This window comes from Eptesicus fuscus, chromosome 10 (assembly GCF_027574615.1).
Source record: "Eptesicus fuscus isolate TK198812 chromosome 10, DD_ASM_mEF_20220401, whole genome shotgun sequence".
NCBI lineage: Eukaryota > Metazoa > Chordata > Mammalia > Chiroptera > Vespertilionidae > Eptesicus > Eptesicus fuscus.
The window spans coordinates 76,640,735-76,662,514 of NC_072482.1; the positions used below are offsets into that span (position 1 = coordinate 76,640,735).

Sequence of the window (21,780 nt, forward strand, 5' to 3'; positions counted from 1 at the left end):
ATTGTTGGAAATAGTCTGAAGTTCAGGAGGAGAGTCTGATCTAGAGGTACAAATCTGTGAGTCATTAATATGTAGGTGGTATTTAAAGCCATGAAATGGATGAAATCACCTAGGGAGTGAAGTAGATAGGAAAGTATTTCAAAGAATCGGGCTCCAGGATATACCAATATTAAGAGGTTAGGGGTGATAAGAAGGAACCAGGGGATAAAAGCCCCCCCCCAAAAAACAAAACAAAAAACAAAACAAAACAAAAACAACAAACAAACAAAAAACCTACTAAAACCAAGCAGGAAAGATGAACACTAAGAGACTGTGAAGGAGGAAAGCACTCCAAGAATGAGATAGCAGTGGCTATGTCAAATGCTGTCAACATGTCAAGTAAGATGAGACTGAAAATTGAACAATGGATATAGTAATATGGAAATCACTGATGACCGTTACAGGGTGGTGAAATCATGGTGTCAAAATCCTGGGAGGAAAGGAATCAAAACAGAGAGTATACACAATCCTGTAATGGAGTTTTGGTATAAAATGGAGCAGAGGAATCGTACAGGGAATGGAAGGGGATGCCAGATCAAGAGAGTTGTTTCTTTTTTAAGGTAGAAGATAGAACAAGATATTTGTATGCTAATGATAATAACCTAATAGACAAAAATAAATTGCTGGTAAAGATTAGGAGAGAAGAATTGCTGGAATAATGTCTTTGGGAATACATTGTATAAGGACAGATGATGAACTTAGAGGGTCATGTGCAGTCATTATAATGAGAGGAGGGAAGGCAGAGTTGATAGGTACAGATGCTAGCAGGTAGGCTGATGCTTGGTGGGAGCCATCTGGTTGGATAAACAGGCTTGGATTTCAAGAAAGAAATTTGAGCTAAAGATAGAGACACAGTAGTTTTTAGTTCATAGAAGATAGATGAAGGTATGAAGTAGAAAAGGATCCATTATGTAGGAGAGACAGTAGAAAAAGGAACAAAAACCAATGAACAACAATGTGGCTACTGACCACAAGTGCTTAAAGAGTTCAGAGAAGAGAGCAGCAAAAAGGATTGAAGAGGTGGGGGATTTGAGTTGGAGGGGCAGGAGTTATTGAGGAATCATTCCAGGATCAGAGTAGTATTAAGCATATCCTATATAATAAAAGGCTAATATGCAAATAGACCGAATGACAGAACAACTGAACAACCAGTCGCTATAACGTGTGCTGACCACCAGGGGGCACGTGTGGAACATGGCGGGCGTCAGCAGTAGGCAGCAGAGCGCAGAACATGGCAGGCGTCAGCCATGGTGGGATGGTGGAGCAGGTGAGCGGGGGCATCAGACCAAGGCGGGGTGATGGTCACTGTCATCGGGGCAAGCCTCTGGTGGTTAATGAAAATTCTTTGCTCCTGTGCACTGTGGTCACACTCAGCAATCGCACCTGCTGCCGGCACCGGCCCCACTCACACCCACTGCCTGTGCCTGGCGTAGGTCCCAATTGCTTGGCACTGTCAGTGGGTGCAAGTGGTGGCTGCCAGCCCCGATTGCCCCTGAGGGCTTCTCCACCTCTCCCTGCTCCTGAAGGGCACTGGGGCAGCAGCCGCTGCTCACACCTGCTGCTGGCACTGGCCCCAATTGCTCTGCACTGTCAGCACATGGGAACAGTGGTGGCGGGAGCAGGGCTGCGGGCAGACAGGGGACCGGGAGCCGTGGAGGGAGGGGCTGGGTGGGGGCAGGGAGAATGGGCTGAGACCTGCCCCTGTGCTCACCACAGCCTCATGGCCCACAGTTCCTTTTAAGGTGCACGGATCCGTGCACTGGGCCCCTAATTTATATATATAAAAGCCTAAGCAACCATCTGACCATTCGACCATTTGTCCGGTAGCTATGATGCGCAATGATCCCCAGTGGAGGTGTGCAGGAGGCAGCCAATCAATGATTCCTATCATTGATGTTTCAATTTCTCTCTCCATCTCCCTTCTTCTTTCTGAAATCAATAACAATATATTTTAAAAAATAATAAAATTTGAAAGAAAAAATAAAGGTTTCTTTTCTGATTCCTCTGAGTGCTCGACTGTTCGTTCTCCAGTGCCATCTGAATATTGCTGCTATAACACTTCCTTTGAAAATGTGTGCCTTACACATTTTAAAGTAGAATTGTATTTAATTTAATATAAAACTTTAGATTCTGAACTTCTTAATCCCACAATAATTTCAAACTGTCATTTAAGTTATGTACAAATACCTATTTTACATAACATGTACAATCTCTATTCCTGATACACATATGAAGCAAAGGCATTAGTAACCACACTGGTAATAAAATAGTTAATCCAAGTTTTTATTGATTTCAAAATAATAAGAAGTTGCTACATTTCCTGGAATTGGGGACTGGGAGGATAAGGGAAATTCCCATATGTTTCCCTTTGATTCTATTCAGAAAGGCAGGTGATTAGGACAAGAGTGAGAATTTCAACCTGAAATATTAAAAGCAATCCATCTGTTTTACACAGTTTCCATCTTGTTCTTAGATATTTTCTCTAAAATGAATTTGCCTCTGAAGGGTATCATTGCAGGATATAAGGACACATGGAAACTCACCGGCAGGCCTGGGAGAAGGAAGCAACATTTAGTTAGTGGGGAAAGATGATTGGAATCTAAGGGTTTTCAATTATTGAACCAAACCAGACAAACAAACAAAGACATAAATCTCCAAAACTTAACAGTTTCCCTACATCGGAAGAGGATTAGAAAGGAGAGAGAATGAAAGACAGAGACAGTGAGAGAGAGACAGAGAGAGAGAGAGAGAGAGAGAGAGAGAGAGAGAGAGAGTAATAATGACTCTAGGCTAGAATCAGGGTTTTAAATCTTGAAAGAAACGCTTTACATTTTAAATGAACTCACATTCAAACAAAGGGATTCATTCCAAAACTAGGCAAAAAATTGAGTTTAACATCATCAGATCTTAGCATGGTACAAAATTCCACAAGAGCAACAGAGAATCATAATGTGGCCTTTACACTTAAGGAATTAGTAAGGATGAAATTTCTAAGAATTAAGAGAGAATTTAGAACTCTCTGTGAATTATCTAACAGAAGCAGAAAGCAGGGTTGGAGCTATCGGTTTCTCACTGTGGAAGATACACAAAATAAACTGCGTCTCAGTGCAAGAGAAAAAGTTCTAAAAATTGGCAACATTCAAACATGGAATAGATGGGACTTTCAGGTAGCTAGATCCTTCATTCAACATTTATTCACGTATTGGGCTCACAACCTGTCACACCTGTGCTGGGGTGATGAGGTTTAGAAATAAGTAAGACACTTCCTTGTCCTCCAGGGGTCACACCCTGGGATGTGTCATTCCTCAAAGATTATTTTACATGGATGTTCCGGAATGATACATCAAGATTTCTTTTAATCTCTTTAAGAAGACAAAGCATACATCTGCAAAACTAAATATGAGTATAAGATTTAAATTAAGGGTCAAGATAACAGCAAGCAGTGAGAGACATTCACCAGGACAAGAAAAAAGTGCTAAGAGCGTTCAGAAATCTCACTTAGGATTGGAATAGATTTGAGAAAGCTCTACAAGGAACTGGAATTTAGGCAGATGGAGAAAAGGACATTGCAGGGGAAAATGAGCATATAATCATCTAGGTAGAGCAGTTACATGAAATGTTCAGAGGTCAGGGAATAATTCAACATCACTGAATAAAGATGTCCAATAGGCAAGTTGTGGAAATAAATCAAGAATGATTTGGATTTGATGAGTTATACATTTTCTAGTAAACATGAGTGTTAATCTGTAACTGTTAAAATAACAAGTATTGCCCTGGCTGGTGTTGCTCAGTGGATAGAGCGTCAGCCTGCAGACTGAAGGGTCCCGGGTTCGATTCCTTGTCAGGGCACGTGCCTGGGTTTCAGGCTTGATCTCCAGTAGGGGGTGTGCAGGAGGCAGCTAATCCATGATTCTCATCAGGGATGTTTCTTTCTCTCTCCCTCTCCTTTCCTCTCTGAAATCAATAAAAATATTTTTAAAAAACACAAGTATTTATCTGTATATTGCAAAGTCAACTTGCTTACCCCTCATGGAGCAGGGACCACATCTCAGAATTAGCATTTTGAATACAGTTGTTCCCCCTTACCCACAGTTTTGTTTTCTGGGGTTTCAGTTGCACACAATTAACTGCAATCCAAAAAGATTAAATGAAAAACTCCCAAAATAAACAATTCACAAGTTCAAAAACATATTTTTTTTCCTTTTTAGAGAAAGAGGAAGGGAGAAGGAGACAGAAACATCGATGTGAGAAACATTGATCAGTTGCCTCCTTCACAAGCCCTGACCAGGGATCAAATCCACAACCTGGGTATGTGCCCTGACCAAGAATGGAACCTGTGAGCCTTTGGTGCACAGGACGATACTCCAAACAACTGAACCACATAAGCCAGGGCAGCAATTCATAAGTTTTAAATTATGTGCCGTTCTGACTAACATGAGGAAATGTCATGCTGTGTCCCCCTGGAGACATTAATCTTCCCTTTAACCAGCGTATCCATGCTGTATACACTCCCCACACACCAGTCACTTAAAAGCCATCTAAGTATCAGATCAACCCAGGGATCAATCACCACCATTGACCATGTGATAATCTATCTATATTTTACACTGTCCAGATAAAATTCCAGTATTCTAGACTATTAGGCAGTCTTTTCAAGAGAAACTGGCAACTGTGGTTTCTGTTGATATCCTCTTATGATGCAAAAACTCAGGACCATTGGTCAAGAACAAGTGAGCCCAGCCCAGCCGGTGTGGCTCAGTGGTTGAGCATCCACCTATGATCCAGGAGGTCACAGTTCAATTCCCAGTCAGGGCATATGCCTGGGTTGCAGCTCAATCCCCATTGTGGGGCTTGCAGGAAGCAGCCGATCAATGATTCTCTCTCATCATTGATGTTTTTTCTCTCTCTCTCTCCCTCTCCCTTCCTCTCTAAACTCAGTAAAAGTATATTTTACAAAAAGAACAAGTGAGCCCAGACATTAGCATGTATAAAACTCGTCCTCCTTTTGCCATTTTGTGGGCTCTGTTAAAACTGGGACTTGCTTTGTACTCTGTTCAGTGTCTGTCACAGTTATGAACATAAGTTTTCAACATATTGTTATTATGATGCTTGCCTACTACAATGGTCCTAATATTAGCCCTATTACTGAAAACACTGAACTACCAGGAAACTATATTTTACTAAAAGAAAAGAGTTTTAGACTAAGGTGGACTCATCTGATTGGCTCCTTAATTCTTCCTTTAGCGTTGGATCGCCCTCTGAACATTGTCAACAACAGCGCGGCACTGTTGAGTCAATCCAGTTGCGTAATCCTGGCGGTCAGTTTTCTTGCGCAACATCCTTTCTCAAGGCTGTGCAATGTATTCTGTGCAATTGTGTAATGCATTCATGAGAAATATAAATAGCTGGTAGCAGGCAGGGCTTTAACATAAAATTTTTTCCAGTGGTACACAATATAAGAATCTGAGTTTATCAAAGAGCACTAAATTGTAGCTATGATTACATCATATTTTCCAAAATATGTGGCAGTTTTTGCCCTCTTTGTCCTGAGTGTTGGGGCGCTGGACACGTTTATTGCTGCAGTGTATGAGCATGCGGTTATATTACCAAACAGAACAGAAACACCTGCTTCAAAAGAAGAAGCTTTGCTCCTGATGAACAAGAATATAGATGTTTTGGAGAAAGCAGTTAAACTGGCAGCCACGCAGGTATTGCCCTTTGTGTACTGCCTGGGATATTACAAAGGAAATTTGAAACTTGAAGAAGTGTGAGTGTTCAGAATTGATGAGAAAGTTCTTTGTTCCCTCTGGTTTGGGTAGGGTGCTCATATCATTGTGACCCCAGAAGATGGAATTTATGGCTGGGTCTTCACAAGGGAGACCATTTATCCCTATCTGGAGGATATCCCACACCCAGAAGTAAACTGGATTCCATGTACAGACCCTCAGAGGTAATGTCATCACTCTTTGATTTTTGAACAAAACATTGTGATATTGTAAAATACCAATAGCAAATTCAGTAAGCTTGCCTAGTGTTCTTGCTGACAGATAATCAATCTATGACATTGGACTTAGATGCCTCTAATGCTTCATAAGGTGTACCTTTTGGCACATGCCTCCTGTTTGGTAAATGACTTGAGATGATGATGATTGGTTATTTATTGCAGTTTTCTTTGATGAGTAGTATAGTATGCATATGCATGGTTTTATAACAGATGAGCTTAACTGGGTTTCAACAAAGTGGAAAAATTGTGACATGTAGGATTTATGTTCCAAATTTAAGTAAATAGGTTCACCCATGAACACATGCCTCCTTTGTAAGAGTGGTATAAAAGATGAATGGGCTATGTTTTCAAAGAACTTTTTAAAATATATATTTTTATTGATTTCAGAGAGGGAGAGAGAGGGAAAGAGAGGGAGAGAGAGATGAAACATCAATGATGAGAGAGAGTCATTGATCAGCTGCCTCCTGCACACCCCACACTGGGGATTGAGCCCGCAACTCGGGCATGTGCCCTGACCAGGAATCGAACCATGACCTCCTGGTTCATACTAGTAGGTTGCCACTCAGCCACTGAGCCACGCTGGCCGGGCTCAAAGAGCTTTGGTATTGTTATCATTTGAGATGTAATCAGTATGGTGAGTGGAAACTGCAGTCTCGAAAAAGGAAGTGCTTTTTCTGAGACCACATTCTATCACCTTCTAGCTGAGTGATGTGGGGCGAATTACCTAAGTTTAGACATCTCTGTTTCTTTATCTGTAAAACAGGGATAATAACATTTCTTCTCCTACTTCCCTTACAGAGTAGACAAGAGTGTCAAGTGAAGAAATATACATGGAACCTGTACACTCTCATGCCCAATCCACTTAGCTATCACTATTACTCTTGCCAACAGAAGGAACAGAATATAAACGTCTTTGTTTTCTTGTCCTTTGAGAAATTCTAGTAATTATTTATAGTGGTAGTTTAGACTTAACTATCTTTTAAAAAACTGTATAAAGAATAAGACGTATGAAATAGATCATGCTAGGTGTATTTATTTTTTAAAATAGTTCATATATAATTCCTTTAAATGGCAAAACCAATGCATTAAAATGTTATTTAACTTGCTAATTTTAAATATACATGCATCTGTTCAGAACTATATCTATTGCACAAAAAGAGGAACTTAAATAATTTTGACTATTGGAACTTGATTAGAATGCTCCAATGCTGCAACGTGGGAGCTCTACTATGTGAGCCAAATCTCACCCTGGGATTTCTACCTTTGGCTAAATATTCTCTGAATGTCACAGTCTGTGTTTACAGGAACCAGTAACCATGACTCAATGTTTACTTGATTTTGGGGCTTTTCCCAGAGCAGGAAGGACTCATAATTTGCAGTCATTCAAGAGGCTTATACTAAAATACACCCTATTTGCCGGAACTGATTAAATGAACTTTCCCAGGGGAAAGATGTCTGGAAGCCTAATTAATATCTAACAAATTTTTTTTTTTTCAGTTGAGAAGGTAAGTGAGTGATGAGGCTTTAACATTATTGAGTCTTGCAGACACTTATTCATATGACAAGTTTGCAGCTCTGAGTTGTAAAAAGGAAAAATCTAGTACTTAATATAATGTAATGTTGGTAAAAAACAAAACAAAACAAAACAAAAACAAAAAAACTATTGTTTCTTCCCTAGTAATATTTATCCTTAAAAGAGATAATAGAGGGACCATGTGGTCGTTTTTTCCATGTTGAAATACTATCAATTAGAATACTGACATGCTTCCTTGGGCTTTTCTCATGAGGAGCTAATAGGAAATATTAAAGTACTGTAATTATTTAGCCAAGAAAATAAAAATTAAACAAGTTATATAATAATTTTATTAAAGGCCTTAATGAATATGAATGTTGACAATATGCCCTATTTTTTTGAAAATAAAATAAATGGTCTAAAACAATAGCCATAAAGCTGTTCTTTCCATTAAAAGATTAGCTTAACATTAATTGCAGAAGGGCTGAGAGATCATGGAGAAAGCCTGAATGGCCTCTAAAGGAATCAGGTCTGTTTCCTGGGCTGTCTTCTTGTAGTTACAAAATCTGTAATGGCCATTACTCACTTATTGAGCACCTACTTGGTCCCAGGAACTGTACCTGATACACTAGGCACATTATTTCATTCAATTTGTGTAGCAGGAATAACTATTCCCATTTAAAATATGAGGATAAAAGGGGGCTTACAATCTCACAACTGGTAATTAGCATGGCTGGAACTCTGCGCAGCCACTTCCATTGTCCATGCTAACTGAATGTCCTCTGAGGGCCTGAATGCACCTCTTTGACAGCGTGTTCTGGTTGCTAAATATTTTGTATTTTATTTTCTGCTGAAATCTCTCTACCACTTTTTTTGGTCTTTGTATTGCCTCTATAGTATGTTAATGTCTATGACTCATCTCCAAATTAGAGCCTTCCAAGAACATGAGGCCAGCTGTCACCCACCTATTTCACCATCTCAATTCCTTCTCATTTCTAGGATTAATATCCTAGATAGTTAATGCCGATGTGAATGGCTTTGACATTACTTTGAAAAGCAATTTTACAGCCTGTATTTATCTTAGGGTTTGTGTTGCATTGATAGGTTGAAGAAACTGAGTCGGAATAGTGAAGTGCTTTTTTCCTGGTCCTTTCTTTTCTTTCCTCTTAAATATATATATGCTGCATTTGTTCTCTGCAGAAGATGATTTATATAGGGCCAGCTATTTACCGCCTCCTAGTAAGACTATGGCTTAGATGATAGAAAAAGTCCTCCCCATTAGAAGAGTCTGTTAAATTTCAAGCCCTTCGTTTGCCTTCCTGGGAGGACGTATAAGAGAAAGTGTGCTTCTCTTTTTCCTCCACCATCTTTTCTGTGCTTCCCTCTCTCACTGCAATCTTGAGTGTGGCACAATAAAATTGGTTAGCTTTGATAAAGATGAAATATATATTGCATGTGAGTTTCTTAATCTTTCCTGTTGATTCTAAACCTAGAGCTCTTGTGTTATATGTAACAGGCAAATAAAGTATCACTTTGAAAGTTCAGAAATGGCTAAAATAATAGAAAGTTTAAAGCGATATCTATTGAATTAGGTTTGGCTATGCCCCAGTGCAAGAAAGGCTCAGCTGCCTGGCCAAGGACAACTCTATCTACGTCGTGGCAAATATTGGGGACAAGAAGCCATGCAATGCCAGTGACCCTAAGTGTCCCCCTGATGGGCGATACCAATACAACACTGATGTGGTGTTTGACTCGCAAGGAAAGCTGGTGGCACGCTACCATAAGGTGAGAATTATTTGTGTCTTGGCGAAACTTGACTCACTTGTTCTATTTGTTTGTGGCATGCATGTATACTTGTCTTTTGAATGTAGGTGAGAGAACTGCTATGAATACATTTCTTAATTATTACATTTTAGTTGAAAATATTTAATTTACTTTGGTTTTATATATGGGTTCAGAGTTTAAATTAGCTTCACAAAGTTTTTAATATTCTGTGAGAAAGAAGGAGATATGCTCTGTTTTATCCATGATTTAATACTAGAGTTAGCTTTTTGGCCCAATTTGTTAACATTGAGTACTAAGCCATTCATTCCATTATAACTTTTTTTATTGTAACACTAGAAAATCCCAACTAAAATTGGCTTAATTCCTTCTTAAACAAACAAAACAGAATTTCCTTGCTATGTACCTGACAAAACAGAAATCATAGAAAGGGTAGATCTAGTTTCAGATGTAGACTGTCTGCAAAGGCACCAAAGATGTCATCCATCTCTCCAGCACTCTTAGTCCTTTGCTACAGTTTTACTTTTTTCAGTCTTTTAGAAGCTTCGTAGCTACTCAACGCCAGGCTCACATCCTTATAGTAACAACATCCAGAGGAGAATGTATTTCTCTCACTAAGAAACCCTGCAAAAACCCCATCATGCCTTGGCTCCAATAGGCCACATGCCTTCCTGCTAGACAGAGGGCGGGCTGCCACAGCAGGGAGGGAGGCGGAGCACAGGATCCTCGAGAGAGCACACATGTGCACAATCAGGCCACATCGAAACCTGAGCAAAACATGTGCTGCACTCTTGAGCCCAGGCGAGGTGGAGTTTTGGAGCAATAATCAGGCTGAAAAAAATTATGAATGGCTTACTAACTAAGGAAGGTTAGATATTACATTGTCTAAATTAATTTTAAACCTACTCACTCACATAAACCTAGCAGTATCACAGGGAGGCATGTGTCAGACTTTGCATGGGCAGTGCTGTTGGTATTTAAGGAGTACAGTGGAAAACAACAGTCTGGAATTTGTCAGATTTTAAAATCCAGCCTATGATTTTAAGACAGAAATATTCACCTTCTAAATACCATTGTTATACTTTCATTGGTTGATTTGTTGGTTGTAGGAAAATGGGCTTTTTATTAATGTCACAGTGAGAAAACTCATAGACATGGTATACTTGTTATGATTTACACATACTTATGTGTAATAGTTTTAAATATGTACATCAGCATACACGGGAGAAAGATTTTATGAATATTGATCACCTCTATTTGGCAGTTTTCTGACTAATTTTCTCCTTGTTTGTTTATTGATAATAGTACAACCTTTTTGCACCTGAAATTCAATTTGATTTTCCGAAGGACTCCGAATTTGTGACCTTTGACACTCCTTTTGGGAAGTTTGGCATTTTCACTTGCTTTGACATTTTTTCCCATGACCCAGCGGTGGTGGTGGTAAATGAGTTTCAAGTTGACAGTGTTCTCTACCCCACGGCGTGGTACAACACGCTGCCCCTCCTCTCGGCTGTTCCCTTCCATTCGGCCTGGGCCAGAGCCATGGGAGTCAACCTGCTCGCAGCAAACACCCACAACACCAGCATGCACATGACAGGTAACCCACACCTGTCCTGCACCAAGTGGCAGTGACAGTCTTAGGAGGTCACTTTTCTTTAATGATTGTTTTATTAACTCTAATGTCATAAAATTAATAATTGCACAGGTTTCCTATACCAACATTCCTTAAATGGAACATTATCTCTGTGAGTAAAGAAGGATGCAAACATTATTATCTCAATTTCCCATGAGGGGAAATTGGAATTACAGAGAAGTCAAGCCACATAAAAAAACCAAAGCCAGATCTAAAGGACTTTGCAGCCAGGGTCCATTAGTGATACTGAAATAAATCTTGTTCAGGTGAAAAAATTCACTGAGGACTTGATCAGGCTTTTAGAGTTTATCCTTTACACAGGGCAGGGCAAAAATAGGTTTATAGATGTTCCCATGGAAAATAATACAATCCTATATAATAAAGGCTAATATGCAAATAGACTGAACAGTGGAACAACCGAACAACCGGTCACTATGAAGTGCACTGACCATCAGGGGACGCACGGGGTACATGGCAGGCGTGGGCAGCAGGCGGCAGAGTGCGGAACATGGCAAGCATCAGCCATGGTGGGATGGTGGAGGAGGTGAGCGGGGGTGCCAGACCAAGGCGGGGTGCCAGTCGCTGTCATCGGGGCGAGCCTCTGGTGGATACTAAAAATTCTTTGTTCCCGCACACTGCAGTCCCAGCTGGTGCTTGTGCCCGCTGCCGGCGCCAGAGCCGCCGCTCGCACCCACTGCCAGCGCCCAGCGCTGGCCCTAATCTCTCAGAGCTGTCAGCAGGTATGAGTGGCAGCTGCTGGCTCCAATCACCCCTCAGGGCTTCTCCACCTCTTCCTGCTCCTGAGGGGCGATCAGGCTGGCAGCCACCACTTGCACCCGCTGCTAGCGCCAGGCCCGCTCGCACCTGCTGCCAGTGCCAGAGCTGCTGCTTGCACCTGCTGTCAGTGCTGGCCCCACTCGCGCCCGCTGTCAGCACCGGAGCCGCTCGCACCCACTACTGGCGGCCGGTGCTGGTCCTGATCACTTGGCGCCATCAGTGGGTGTGAGCAGCGGCTGCCGACCCTGATTGCCCCTGAGGGCTTCTCCACCTCCCCCTGCTCCTGAGGGGGTGATTGGGGCAGCAGCCCCCACTCACACCCACACCCGCTGGTGGGGCTGCACCTGCTGCTGGCACTGGCCCCAATTGCTCCTCGCTGTCATCGGGTGTGAGCGGGGCTGGCGCCATCAGCGTGTGGGAGCAGCAGCGGCAGGAGCGGGGCTGCTGGCAGACAGGGGACCCAGGACTGCGGTGGGAGGGGCTGGGGGGGGCGAGGAGGATGGGCTGAGACCCGCCCCTGTGCCCACTGCTGCCTCACGGCCCACAGTTCCTTTCAAGGTGCACAAATGCATGCACTGGGCCCCTAGTAATTAATAAATAGTAATCTATAATAATAAAAGCATAATATGCTAATTAGACCAGATGTCCTTCCGGACAAAGCCGGGACTGTGAGGGAAGCCTGGTTCCAGGTGCCAGAGGGAAGCCGGTGCCGGCAGCTGGGGGAAGGAAGGCCTACTCTTGTACGAATTTCGTGCATCGGGCCTCTAGTACAAGAATAAAATCTTTCACATACTCACATTTGTAAACTTACTTTTGCCCCACCCTGTAGTATCTGTGTTCAAGGTAAGGCAGGTTTGTTACTCATTGATCCAGCTAAAGAATTTCAAACAAATAAATTAGATAGTTCAGTGGAAAGCTGAACTTATTCTTCATGTTTGGAGAACTTTCTAGTTTATTTTTAAATTGGCTAAAAAAAAAAAAAAAGTAGCTTAAGTTAAAAAAAAACACAGAAGCCATCCAAGTCAAATGACAATTTCAGTGTAAACAGTCACAGAGTCAAATTATGCCAATGTAACAGCTATCTCCTTGCCTATCTTGACAATCCTTTGCTTTCATAAGTTTGTATTTAATTTCTTATGGGAATGATTCTATTAGTTTGTCACAATGCAAAATTTGAACACTATATTTGTGTTTCTTTATGTCACCCATAGGGAGTGGAATCTACGCACCGGAAGCAGTCAAGGTGTATCACTATGACATGGAAACAGAGAGTGGCCAGCTGATGCTCTCAGAATTGAAGTCCAGGCCTCGAAGTGAACCCACCTACCCTGCACCTGTTGACTGGAGTGCTTATGCCAAAGGCATCAAGCCATTCTTGTCTGAGCAGTTGGATTTCCCAGGGATGATTTATTTTGATGAGTTCACCTTCACTGAGCTTAAGAGAAATGCAGGAAATTACACAGTGTGCCAGAAAGACCTGTGTTGTCACTTAACTTACAAGATGTCTGAGAAGCGAACAGATGAGGTGTTTGCACTAGGAGCTTTTGATGGACTGCACACAGTAGAAGGCCAATATTACTTACAGGTAGAGATGCTTAAATATGTTAGAATGGCTTCTTCATTCATTTTTCTTCTAGGCCATCATTGCATTCAAGGACAGAAGAATTAGTTCTCAGCAGGCCAGGTTCAAATTTTAAAGGTGCAAATTTCATGCATTCTCTTTTTTTTTGTCAGGTCACTTTAGAGCAGCATTTTTTAAACTGTCTTTAACTAGAGCCCAGAGTAAGAAGTTCATTTCACATCCTGACCCAGTGCAATCAAGATGTGTGACTACATGGAAATTGTTACTAAATATGAAATATTTAATTACAACAAACATTTATGAAATAATTCAAATTAAAAAAGCTATACTTATGTGCAATTTTAAATACTCTGATTTTTAAAATTCTAATCTATTTCATTCAGCTTCGTTGAAAAAAAAAAAAGAGCTAATTCTGACCCACTAAGTTGATTTTAGGATTCACTAATAGATTATGACCTGTAATTTGAAAAATTGCATAAGAGGCAAACAACCTAACATATATTCCCCTGTCCCTTGAAATTGTGCTTTTTTGCTGAGAAAATACTTCCAAGATTTCTAACCACTTCTTTTTTCTTTGCCTACATAGATATGCACATTACAGAAGTGTCAATCCACTGACCTGAGAACTTGCGGGGAGCCCGTGGGGTCAGCTTTTACCAAGTTTGAGGAATTCGCTCTCAGTGGCACATTTGAAACTAGTTATGTTTTCCCACAGCTCATTCTAAGTGGGAGTCAGCTTGCCCCTGAAAGACATTATGAGGTAGGAGGTTTTCAGGATGATAAATTTCTTTGAATAGATGGGGTAGACTGGCATAATGAAAATCTTTAAAATAATGGGTCATTATTGCAATATTGTGGTTCCCATTATACAAGCAACCCTTTAAAAACATGTGGAAGCTATGATATGGAAGACAAGTGTGGTTCTAGATTGTCTGTAGGCTATGATGGAGAATTTGGCGTTCATTGTTCTACATAAATATGATTTTGAGATCCAAGGCAACCATAAGGTTATGGAGAAATAAAAATATTGATTGTGGATGGTGGCTGGCAACTAATGTTCTCCTTATTTGCATGGTGTAGAAAGCCCAAGACAGTGGTTCTCAACCTTTCTAATGCCGTGACCCTTTAATACAGTTCCTCATGTTGTGGTGACCCCCAACCATAAAATTATTTTCATTGCTACTTAGGCTCTACAGCAGTGGTTCTCAACCTGTGGGTCACGACCTACAGGTTGAGAACTGCTAGCAGGGTCGCCTAAGACCATCGGAAAACACAGATATTTACATTACGATTCATAACAGTAGCAAAATTACAGTTATGAAGTAGCAACGAAAATAATTTTATGGTTGGGGGTCACCACAACATGAGGAACTGTATTAAAGGGTCGTGGCATTAGAAAGGTTGAGAACCACTGGTCCAAGATAAATACATTAAATAAGGCGCCCATAACTTCTTTCTTTTTTCTTTATTTCCTATGTGGGATGGTTGATCTTGAGCCTGCAGGGAGGGAGTTAGCTCCAGACTTCTCCAAGTCTACATTTCTTTGCATCCAATTTCACAACTTACTTCACGGGTGTGTTCTTTTGAGAAGCTGTAATAATGATAGTAATAATTAATACCTTCTATAGTGTTTCATGAGTTAAAAGAACTCTTTTATATACATAATTTTATTTAACTCCTGTACAATAGATTTATTTGCTACATTTTCACCCAAGGTTACTTTGCTATTAGATCTCTGGATCTGAAACGTGGGTCTTCTGACACCGAGTCCTGTGTGATTTTGCTATTTTATGCTGCTTTTATTTTTTATTTTTTTTTTATTATTATTTTTTTATTTATTTATTTTTTTTTTATTTTATGCTGCTTTTAGAGTGACATTGTCAGAAAGGCATGTGGGCTGGAAACCAAGCTCTGCCTGGGGATTAATCCTCTGCTTTCTCTGATCAGGTTTCAAGAGATGGACGTCTGCAGAGCAGAAGTGGAGCCCCTTTGCCTATCTTAGTCATGGCCCTGTATGGAAGAGTGTTCGAGAAGGACCCTCCACGCTTAGGGCAGGGGCCAGGAAAATCAAAATTATCGGCTCCCTTTCAGGATTAGCCTGGCAAAGAAAGGGAAAAGAAAAAAAAAAAAGAGGAGAGAGAGACCCCTTAGTGTCTGTTTATAAGAGATGTCATAAATTTGCTGAAACAACAAAGGAACTTTTAAAAAACAATAGATGTGCGAACAAAGATCTTTCTTTGAAAAGTGAAGCCATTCATTTTTATAGCTTCAACTAGTATTTCTGAGGCAATAGAGTATATTTTATTGGTGTGCAAAATAAAGTTTTTTTTTCATGAGCACCAGTTCAGGCTATATCATAATAATTAGAGACTTTCTATTAAAAACCAAAGAGAACAAAATAAAAGTAGTTGTATTGAGTCCCATGCAAACGTATGTATTGTTTATGTTGGGGATGGGGAAACTTTTCTCTTTCTCCCTTAGTTTTTCTGGCTAGTGTTACCAGACCAAAGAAGTCTGTTTGCCTACACGTATCAAAGTCCAATCAAAGAGGAACAGGAGTTTGCAGCCAAGAAAGTAAGGGCTTATTAGTTGAGGAAATGGCACCAAGCCTGGAGTCACAAGTAAAATAGTGCTCAAAAGCCTGGCTTCCCGATGGCTTCCAGGGGATGGGTTATATGGGGGGGGGAATCATTCATCATGGTAGCTAAAGGAGTTGGAGTGTTGTCTCTACTGATTGGTTGGGGCCAGGGTAGGACATAGTTGATGATTGTACATGTCAACCAGGGCATGGTTCTGTCTGGTTTGTGAATACGTGATCAGCAGGGTTGGTTTGCTTTCATAGGCCTGTGGCTGAAACACAATTGAAGTCAAGATGTTATCTTTAGCCCTAACCGGTTTGGCTCAGTGGATAGAGCGTCGGCCTGCGAACTGGAGGGTCCCAGGTTCGATTCCGGCCAAGGGCATGTACCTTGGTTGCGGGCATATCCCCAGTGGGGGGTGTGCAGGAGGCAGCTGATTGATGTTTCTCTCTCATCAATGTTTCTAACTCTCTATCCCTCTCCTTTCCTCTCTGTAAAAAAATCAATAAAATATATATTTTTTAAAAAGATGTTATCTTTAGCTTGACAACACTGTTTCTGTGGTCAACAGACCTACAGATTTGTTCTTAAGATAGTTTGATGCTGACCACAATCTGATGTCCTAAGGGCTTAATGATTAAGGAAAGGAGTGGACGTAGACAGAAAGGAAAAAGGATCATGTTAAAGAAATGAGGTTTCTGAGCCCTCACACTGTTCAAATAATTTAAGACAGACAGTAAATTAATAGGAGAGAATCAAGTGTTTATTTATTTATTTATTTATTTATTTATTTTTATTGACTTTAGAGAGGAAGGGAGAGGGAGAGATAGAAACATCAATGATGAGAGAGATTCATTGATCAGCTGCCTCCTGAACACCCTACACTGGAGATCGAGCCCACAACCCAGGCATTTGCCCTCACTGGGAATCGAACCAGGACCTCCTGGTTCATAGGTTGACACTCAACCACTGAGCCACGCTGGCTGGACAAGAATCAAGTTTTAATAAATACACATAGGAAATTTACATAAGCATGAAAACTCCAAAGACATAAAGCAAAATGAGATATATATGCCACTTAGAGCTAAGGAGGGAGAGGTAAGGCTATTCACGGGGATATGAAAAGAGTTATTGTTTACAATATTAAGCCATCTTGAAACAGTGGGTCACAAAGAGGACGTTGAACAGATGGACTTTGCTAGGTTCCTCCAGTCAATTCTATCTAGTTTATATTAAAACTAGAGGCCTGGTACATGAAATTCACTCAGCCCAGCCTGCATCCTCTAAGTTCCGGGACCCCTCAGGGGATGTCTAACTGCTGGTTTAGGCCCAATCCCAGGGATCGCGCCTAAGCTGGCAGTTGGACATCCCTCTCACAATCCAGGACTGCTGGCTCCTAACTGCTCACCTGCCTGCCTGCCTGCCTGATCACCCCTAACTGTCCCCTCTGCTGGCCTGGTCACCCCCACCGCCCCCGCCCCCGTCGGCTTGATCACCCCCAACTGCCCCCACCTTGTTGGCCTGGTTGTCCCTAACTGCCCGCCCCCCCATCAGCCTGGTCACCCCCAACTGCCCCCCTGCTGGCCTGATAACCCCACGCAGCCTGCTTGTTCAGTCGTTTGGTCATCTCTCACTAACCCCCCTGCCAGCCTGGTTGCCCCATGCAGCCTGCTGTTCAGCCGTTACTGTGACAGTGTCATGGACAATTTGCATATTCTTCTATTATTAGTATAGATATAGTCATCTATGATGATAGCTCCCTTCCTTGTCCTTGGTCTAAATCAGGGGTCCTCAAACTTTTTAAACAGGGGGCCAGTTCACTGTCCCTCAGACCGTTGGGGGGCCAGACTATAGTTTAAAAAAAACTATGAACAAATTCCTATGCACACTGCACATATCTTATTTTGAAGTAAAAAAACAAAATGGCAAAAACACCCGCATGTGGCCCTCGGGCCATAGTTTGAGGACGCCTGGTCTAAATTATTTTAGGAAATAAGGGGGAATGTTGTAAGTGGCAGGAAAGGCACCATGTGTCTGACCAGTGGGGTCAGATCAAACTGGATTCAGAAACCTTAGTACTTGGTCTTGGCTAGGAAGATTTCAAAGTCCAGCCCAAACTGTAAGGTTTTAAGGGTAGAGATTTTAGGGGAGGTCCTAGGGAAAGATCTTAATAGATTATTCAGCAGTTTCCCAGGTGTGTCCTTTCAGGATTGTGGTCTCCAATTGAAAGGCGTTAGCTTGAAACGCAGGCAGATAGGACAGGGGTCCAGTGGAAAACAAAGGCAGGTGGAACATAGGCAGGGACAGACATGGCAGTTTGAGCCAGTCTAACCACAGGAACCAACCGAGCAGAAATAACAAAATGTTCATGGACTCAAAGAGGGAGGCATGGGAAACCAAGGGAGGGCCTGCAGTAAACAAGATGTATGAACGCATAGAAACAGAAAAAGTTCAGCACAGGAACAGAAAAAGTTTAGGTCAATTGCTGGGCAAGAACAATTGAGGGAATCAATCAGGTGACGACACAGGTAGACATAGTGCAGGCTTGTAGCAAATATATACCCCTGGACTACAAGGCTTTAATGGGAAGCCCATTATTGGGTCCCCCTCCCCTTGCGGGAAGTCTGAATCTGCTTCTAATAAATTTCCCTCACTTAAATCTTCTGGGCTGAGTAGGTCATTCTTCAGTGTCTATAGACATGACCCAGGGAAAACACCTTGGCTCACCGTTGTGCTTATCACAATGACTGATTGGCCTGCACCAGGGCAGGGGGTCATTATTCAAAGCAGCTGGTCCGAATGTCAGCCTTGGCTGGTTTTGTTGCTTATCTTGGCCTGGAGTAGAAATACAGAGGCATAGATGCTGTCTCTAGAGAGGAAAGGTCAGGGGGTCCAAACCACTTGACCAGAGATCTGCTAGGGGAGGAAAGGTCACCCTGGGGGCAAGGTCCCACCGTACAATTGATTGTCCGTTGCTAGGCACACGGGGCTTTCCACCCCGTGACCTTCTGTACCTGGCCCAGCGTCCTTGCTCTGCTCCTATCTGTCTAACTGCCTACAGCAGGAAGATCAAAAGTTTTTCCTGAGATGTCTGGGTTTTAATAGTTTTCAGCTTGAAATAATCTGTGTGCCAGAGTGGCACATCTTGGGGTGACTCATTCTGAACCCATTCAGTTATAATGTAAACAGCTCTATCAAGTAGATTAATGTCAATAAAAAATTGACACTGTGCTAGCCATTAAATATTAACATTGTGGACCCAGAGAATTATCATTCGTTTGATGTGAACCCTGGAAAGGAATTTATTTGCTGAGATGGACTTCCCTTGGTCAACTAAGGGTCCCAATTTTTTAAAAAATATGTCTTTATTGATTTTTAGAGAGAGAGGAAGGGAGAGGGACAGAGAGATAGAGACATCAATAATTGATTGGCTGCCTCCTGCATGCCCCCTATTAGGAATTGAGCCAGAAACCCAGGCATGTGCCCTGACAAGGAATCCAACCATGACCTCCTGGTTCCTGGGTTGGAGCTCAATCACTGAGCAACACTGACCAGGCCGAGGGCCCAAATTTTATAAATAATAAGAGCCAGAGGGAAGACGGGGGAGAGTGGGTGGAAAGTGATCAACCAAAGAACTTGTATGCATATATGCATAACCCATGGACACAGACGATAGGGTGGTGAAGACCTGGGGTGGGGGTGGGCACATGGTGGGGGGGCACATAGAAGAGGTCAATGGGGGGGGGAAGGGGGACATATGTAATACTTTCAACAATAAAGATTTAATTTTTTTTTTTTTAAAAAAGAGCCAGTGATTTGTTGACAGGAGCACCTCACATACTCTGTATACCCAGAAGAACCTCAGACTGAACTCTCAGCTTCCCATACTATCCCCACTTGTTTACACTGTCTGAGTCAACCACTGCAGGGAAACCCTGTTTTTTTTTTCAACAGATTGATACCTGCCCTGTCCAATAAAAACTGCACAATTTGAATATCCCATTTACATGAAACAGATGTAATTGCAACATGGGCTGGAATGTGTAAAAAGAGTCCTCCCCTACGTCTTGGGGAATGCAGTTTAGGTTGCTACCTGAGTCTGTGTCTCCCAGGCGGCAGCTGCTTTCGAGATAGGCTAGTAAACCAGGACAAGTGGAATAGGGAAACTGAGACAGTTAAACAGCAGTTTGCAGCCACGTAGAAAATCTAGATGCCAAGCAGTTTGCACCCATCCAGTAAATCCTATCTTCCCTAAACCAAAGACACTTATAAGAGTAAATGGTTTGCACTCCCCCTACTCCCCAACCAGAAGATAAGTAGCTTAGATCACCCTACTCAAGGGAGAGAGCAGAAATCCAGTTAGTGCCTTTTACCAGCCACACCCAAGGACAGATGAAGTTAAGAGAATAAATCTAATTTTGATACATCACCATAAAGCTGATGAATATTCTATTGAGATTCTCTCCTAAACATCCAGCTTTTTTATTATTTTTTTTTAAAATATATTTTTATTGATTCCAGAGAGGAAGGGAGAGGGAGAGGGAGATAGAAACATCAATGATGAGAGAGAATCATTGATCGGCTGCCTCCTGCATACCCCATACTGGGGATTGAGCCTGCAACTGGGGCCTGTGCCCTGATTGGGAATCGAACAGTGACCTGGTTCAATTCATAGGTCAAAGCTCAACCACTGAACCAGGCTGGCTGGGTTAAATGTCCAGCCTTTAAAACTCCCAAAAATGAAGGTCCCAGCATTTGCTATCCCTCCCATGAGTACACTTGCACCTTACCCCTCTCCCTCACCTCCCCCAACAGACATGCATCTCCTAAACTCTAAGGGACCCCACAAGGCTTGCAACCAGGGCAGCAATGGACAGTGGCATTTCATCCCAAGCAAACCCCCTGATTCTGTCCCCAAGGCCCCCCTTTCTCCGACTTAGTGAGCCAAAGCAGCCCAGTTTAGAGCCATTTTCTCACCTAATCCCCCTCCTGATGAGGGGCAGGGGGAGGGGGGACATAGACCAATGATTAAGGCTGTTTTGTAGTGAGCCAGTGCCCCTGGGCCGTGACCTTCACAAGTCCTACACTCCCCTTTGAGACAGGACGGGCAGGAAGTTTCAAACTTTAAGATATTTCTTTTCCCCAGATTAGTTAGGCTCCGGGTAAATAGTTTCCCTTGAGGGCAGGCTTTTGATAAGGAGAACAAAATGCTCAGGGCTTATTTCAAAGTGGGTTTATTTCTCTTCCCTCTTTAGGAAGCATGAGGCCAGAGGTGTTTTGTTTTGTTTTCCTCAATTGTTTGCCCAGAGAATCTGTTGGGGTTCTTGGAGGTAAAACTCACAAAAGTGTGAGCATTTTCCTAACACTAAAGCCCCCTCGTTTTTTTAACTCTGAAGTTTATCCACACTGAGCCTCTAGCAATTCATCAAGGAGAGTTGAAGTGGTCATACCACTGTGGATGTAAAAGGGGTTCTATGGAAAGTAACCTCCCAGGACGATCTTAAATTCCTAATAGGGCAGGTCATGGTGAGTAGTCATGCCCGACCTTAAGCAAGACCTGCCCACTGTTTCTGTGAATCTAGGTTAGCACATCTTTGAAATGCCTCCTTTCAGACTTGGCTAATACATGCCCAGAAGGCCATAAGCAAAACCACCCTCCAGAGAGCACATGATCTTATTAACTATCCTGCAATCCAATCCCTGCCTCGCTTTCTCCAGCCTTCACGTAATCTTCCTTTTAGTCCCTCCTTAATTCCAAATGCATGAAAGGAAAACTACAAAGCTGTCATTCATCCAAGCATTTGAGATCTTGCTTCCTGGCAATTGTCATCAGGTTTGGCTCAAATAAACGCAGAAAAATTCCCTACAGGT

At 42.1% G+C, this 21,780-nt stretch overlaps 1 protein-coding gene and 1 pseudogene across 1 annotated transcript; one reads left to right on the forward strand and one right to left on the reverse strand.

Moving 5' to 3' along the window:
* The first annotated feature begins 5,475 nt into the window (after positions 1–5,475).
* LOC103305561 (vascular non-inflammatory molecule 3) lies at positions 5,476–15,753 on the forward strand. Its single transcript, XM_008162381.3, has 7 exons — positions 5,476–5,747; positions 5,859–5,989; positions 9,149–9,341; positions 10,644–10,935; positions 12,960–13,333; positions 13,917–14,090; positions 15,278–15,753. The coding sequence occupies exons 1-7, from the start codon at positions 5,535–5,537 to the stop codon at positions 15,425–15,427; spliced, it is 1,527 nt and encodes a 508-aa protein (XP_008160603.2). The 5' UTR covers positions 5,476–5,534; the 3' UTR covers positions 15,428–15,753.
* Positions 14,803–14,922, reverse strand: LOC114231168 (small nucleolar RNA SNORA38; annotated as a pseudogene).
* Positions 15,754–21,780: the final 6,027 nt, after the last annotated feature.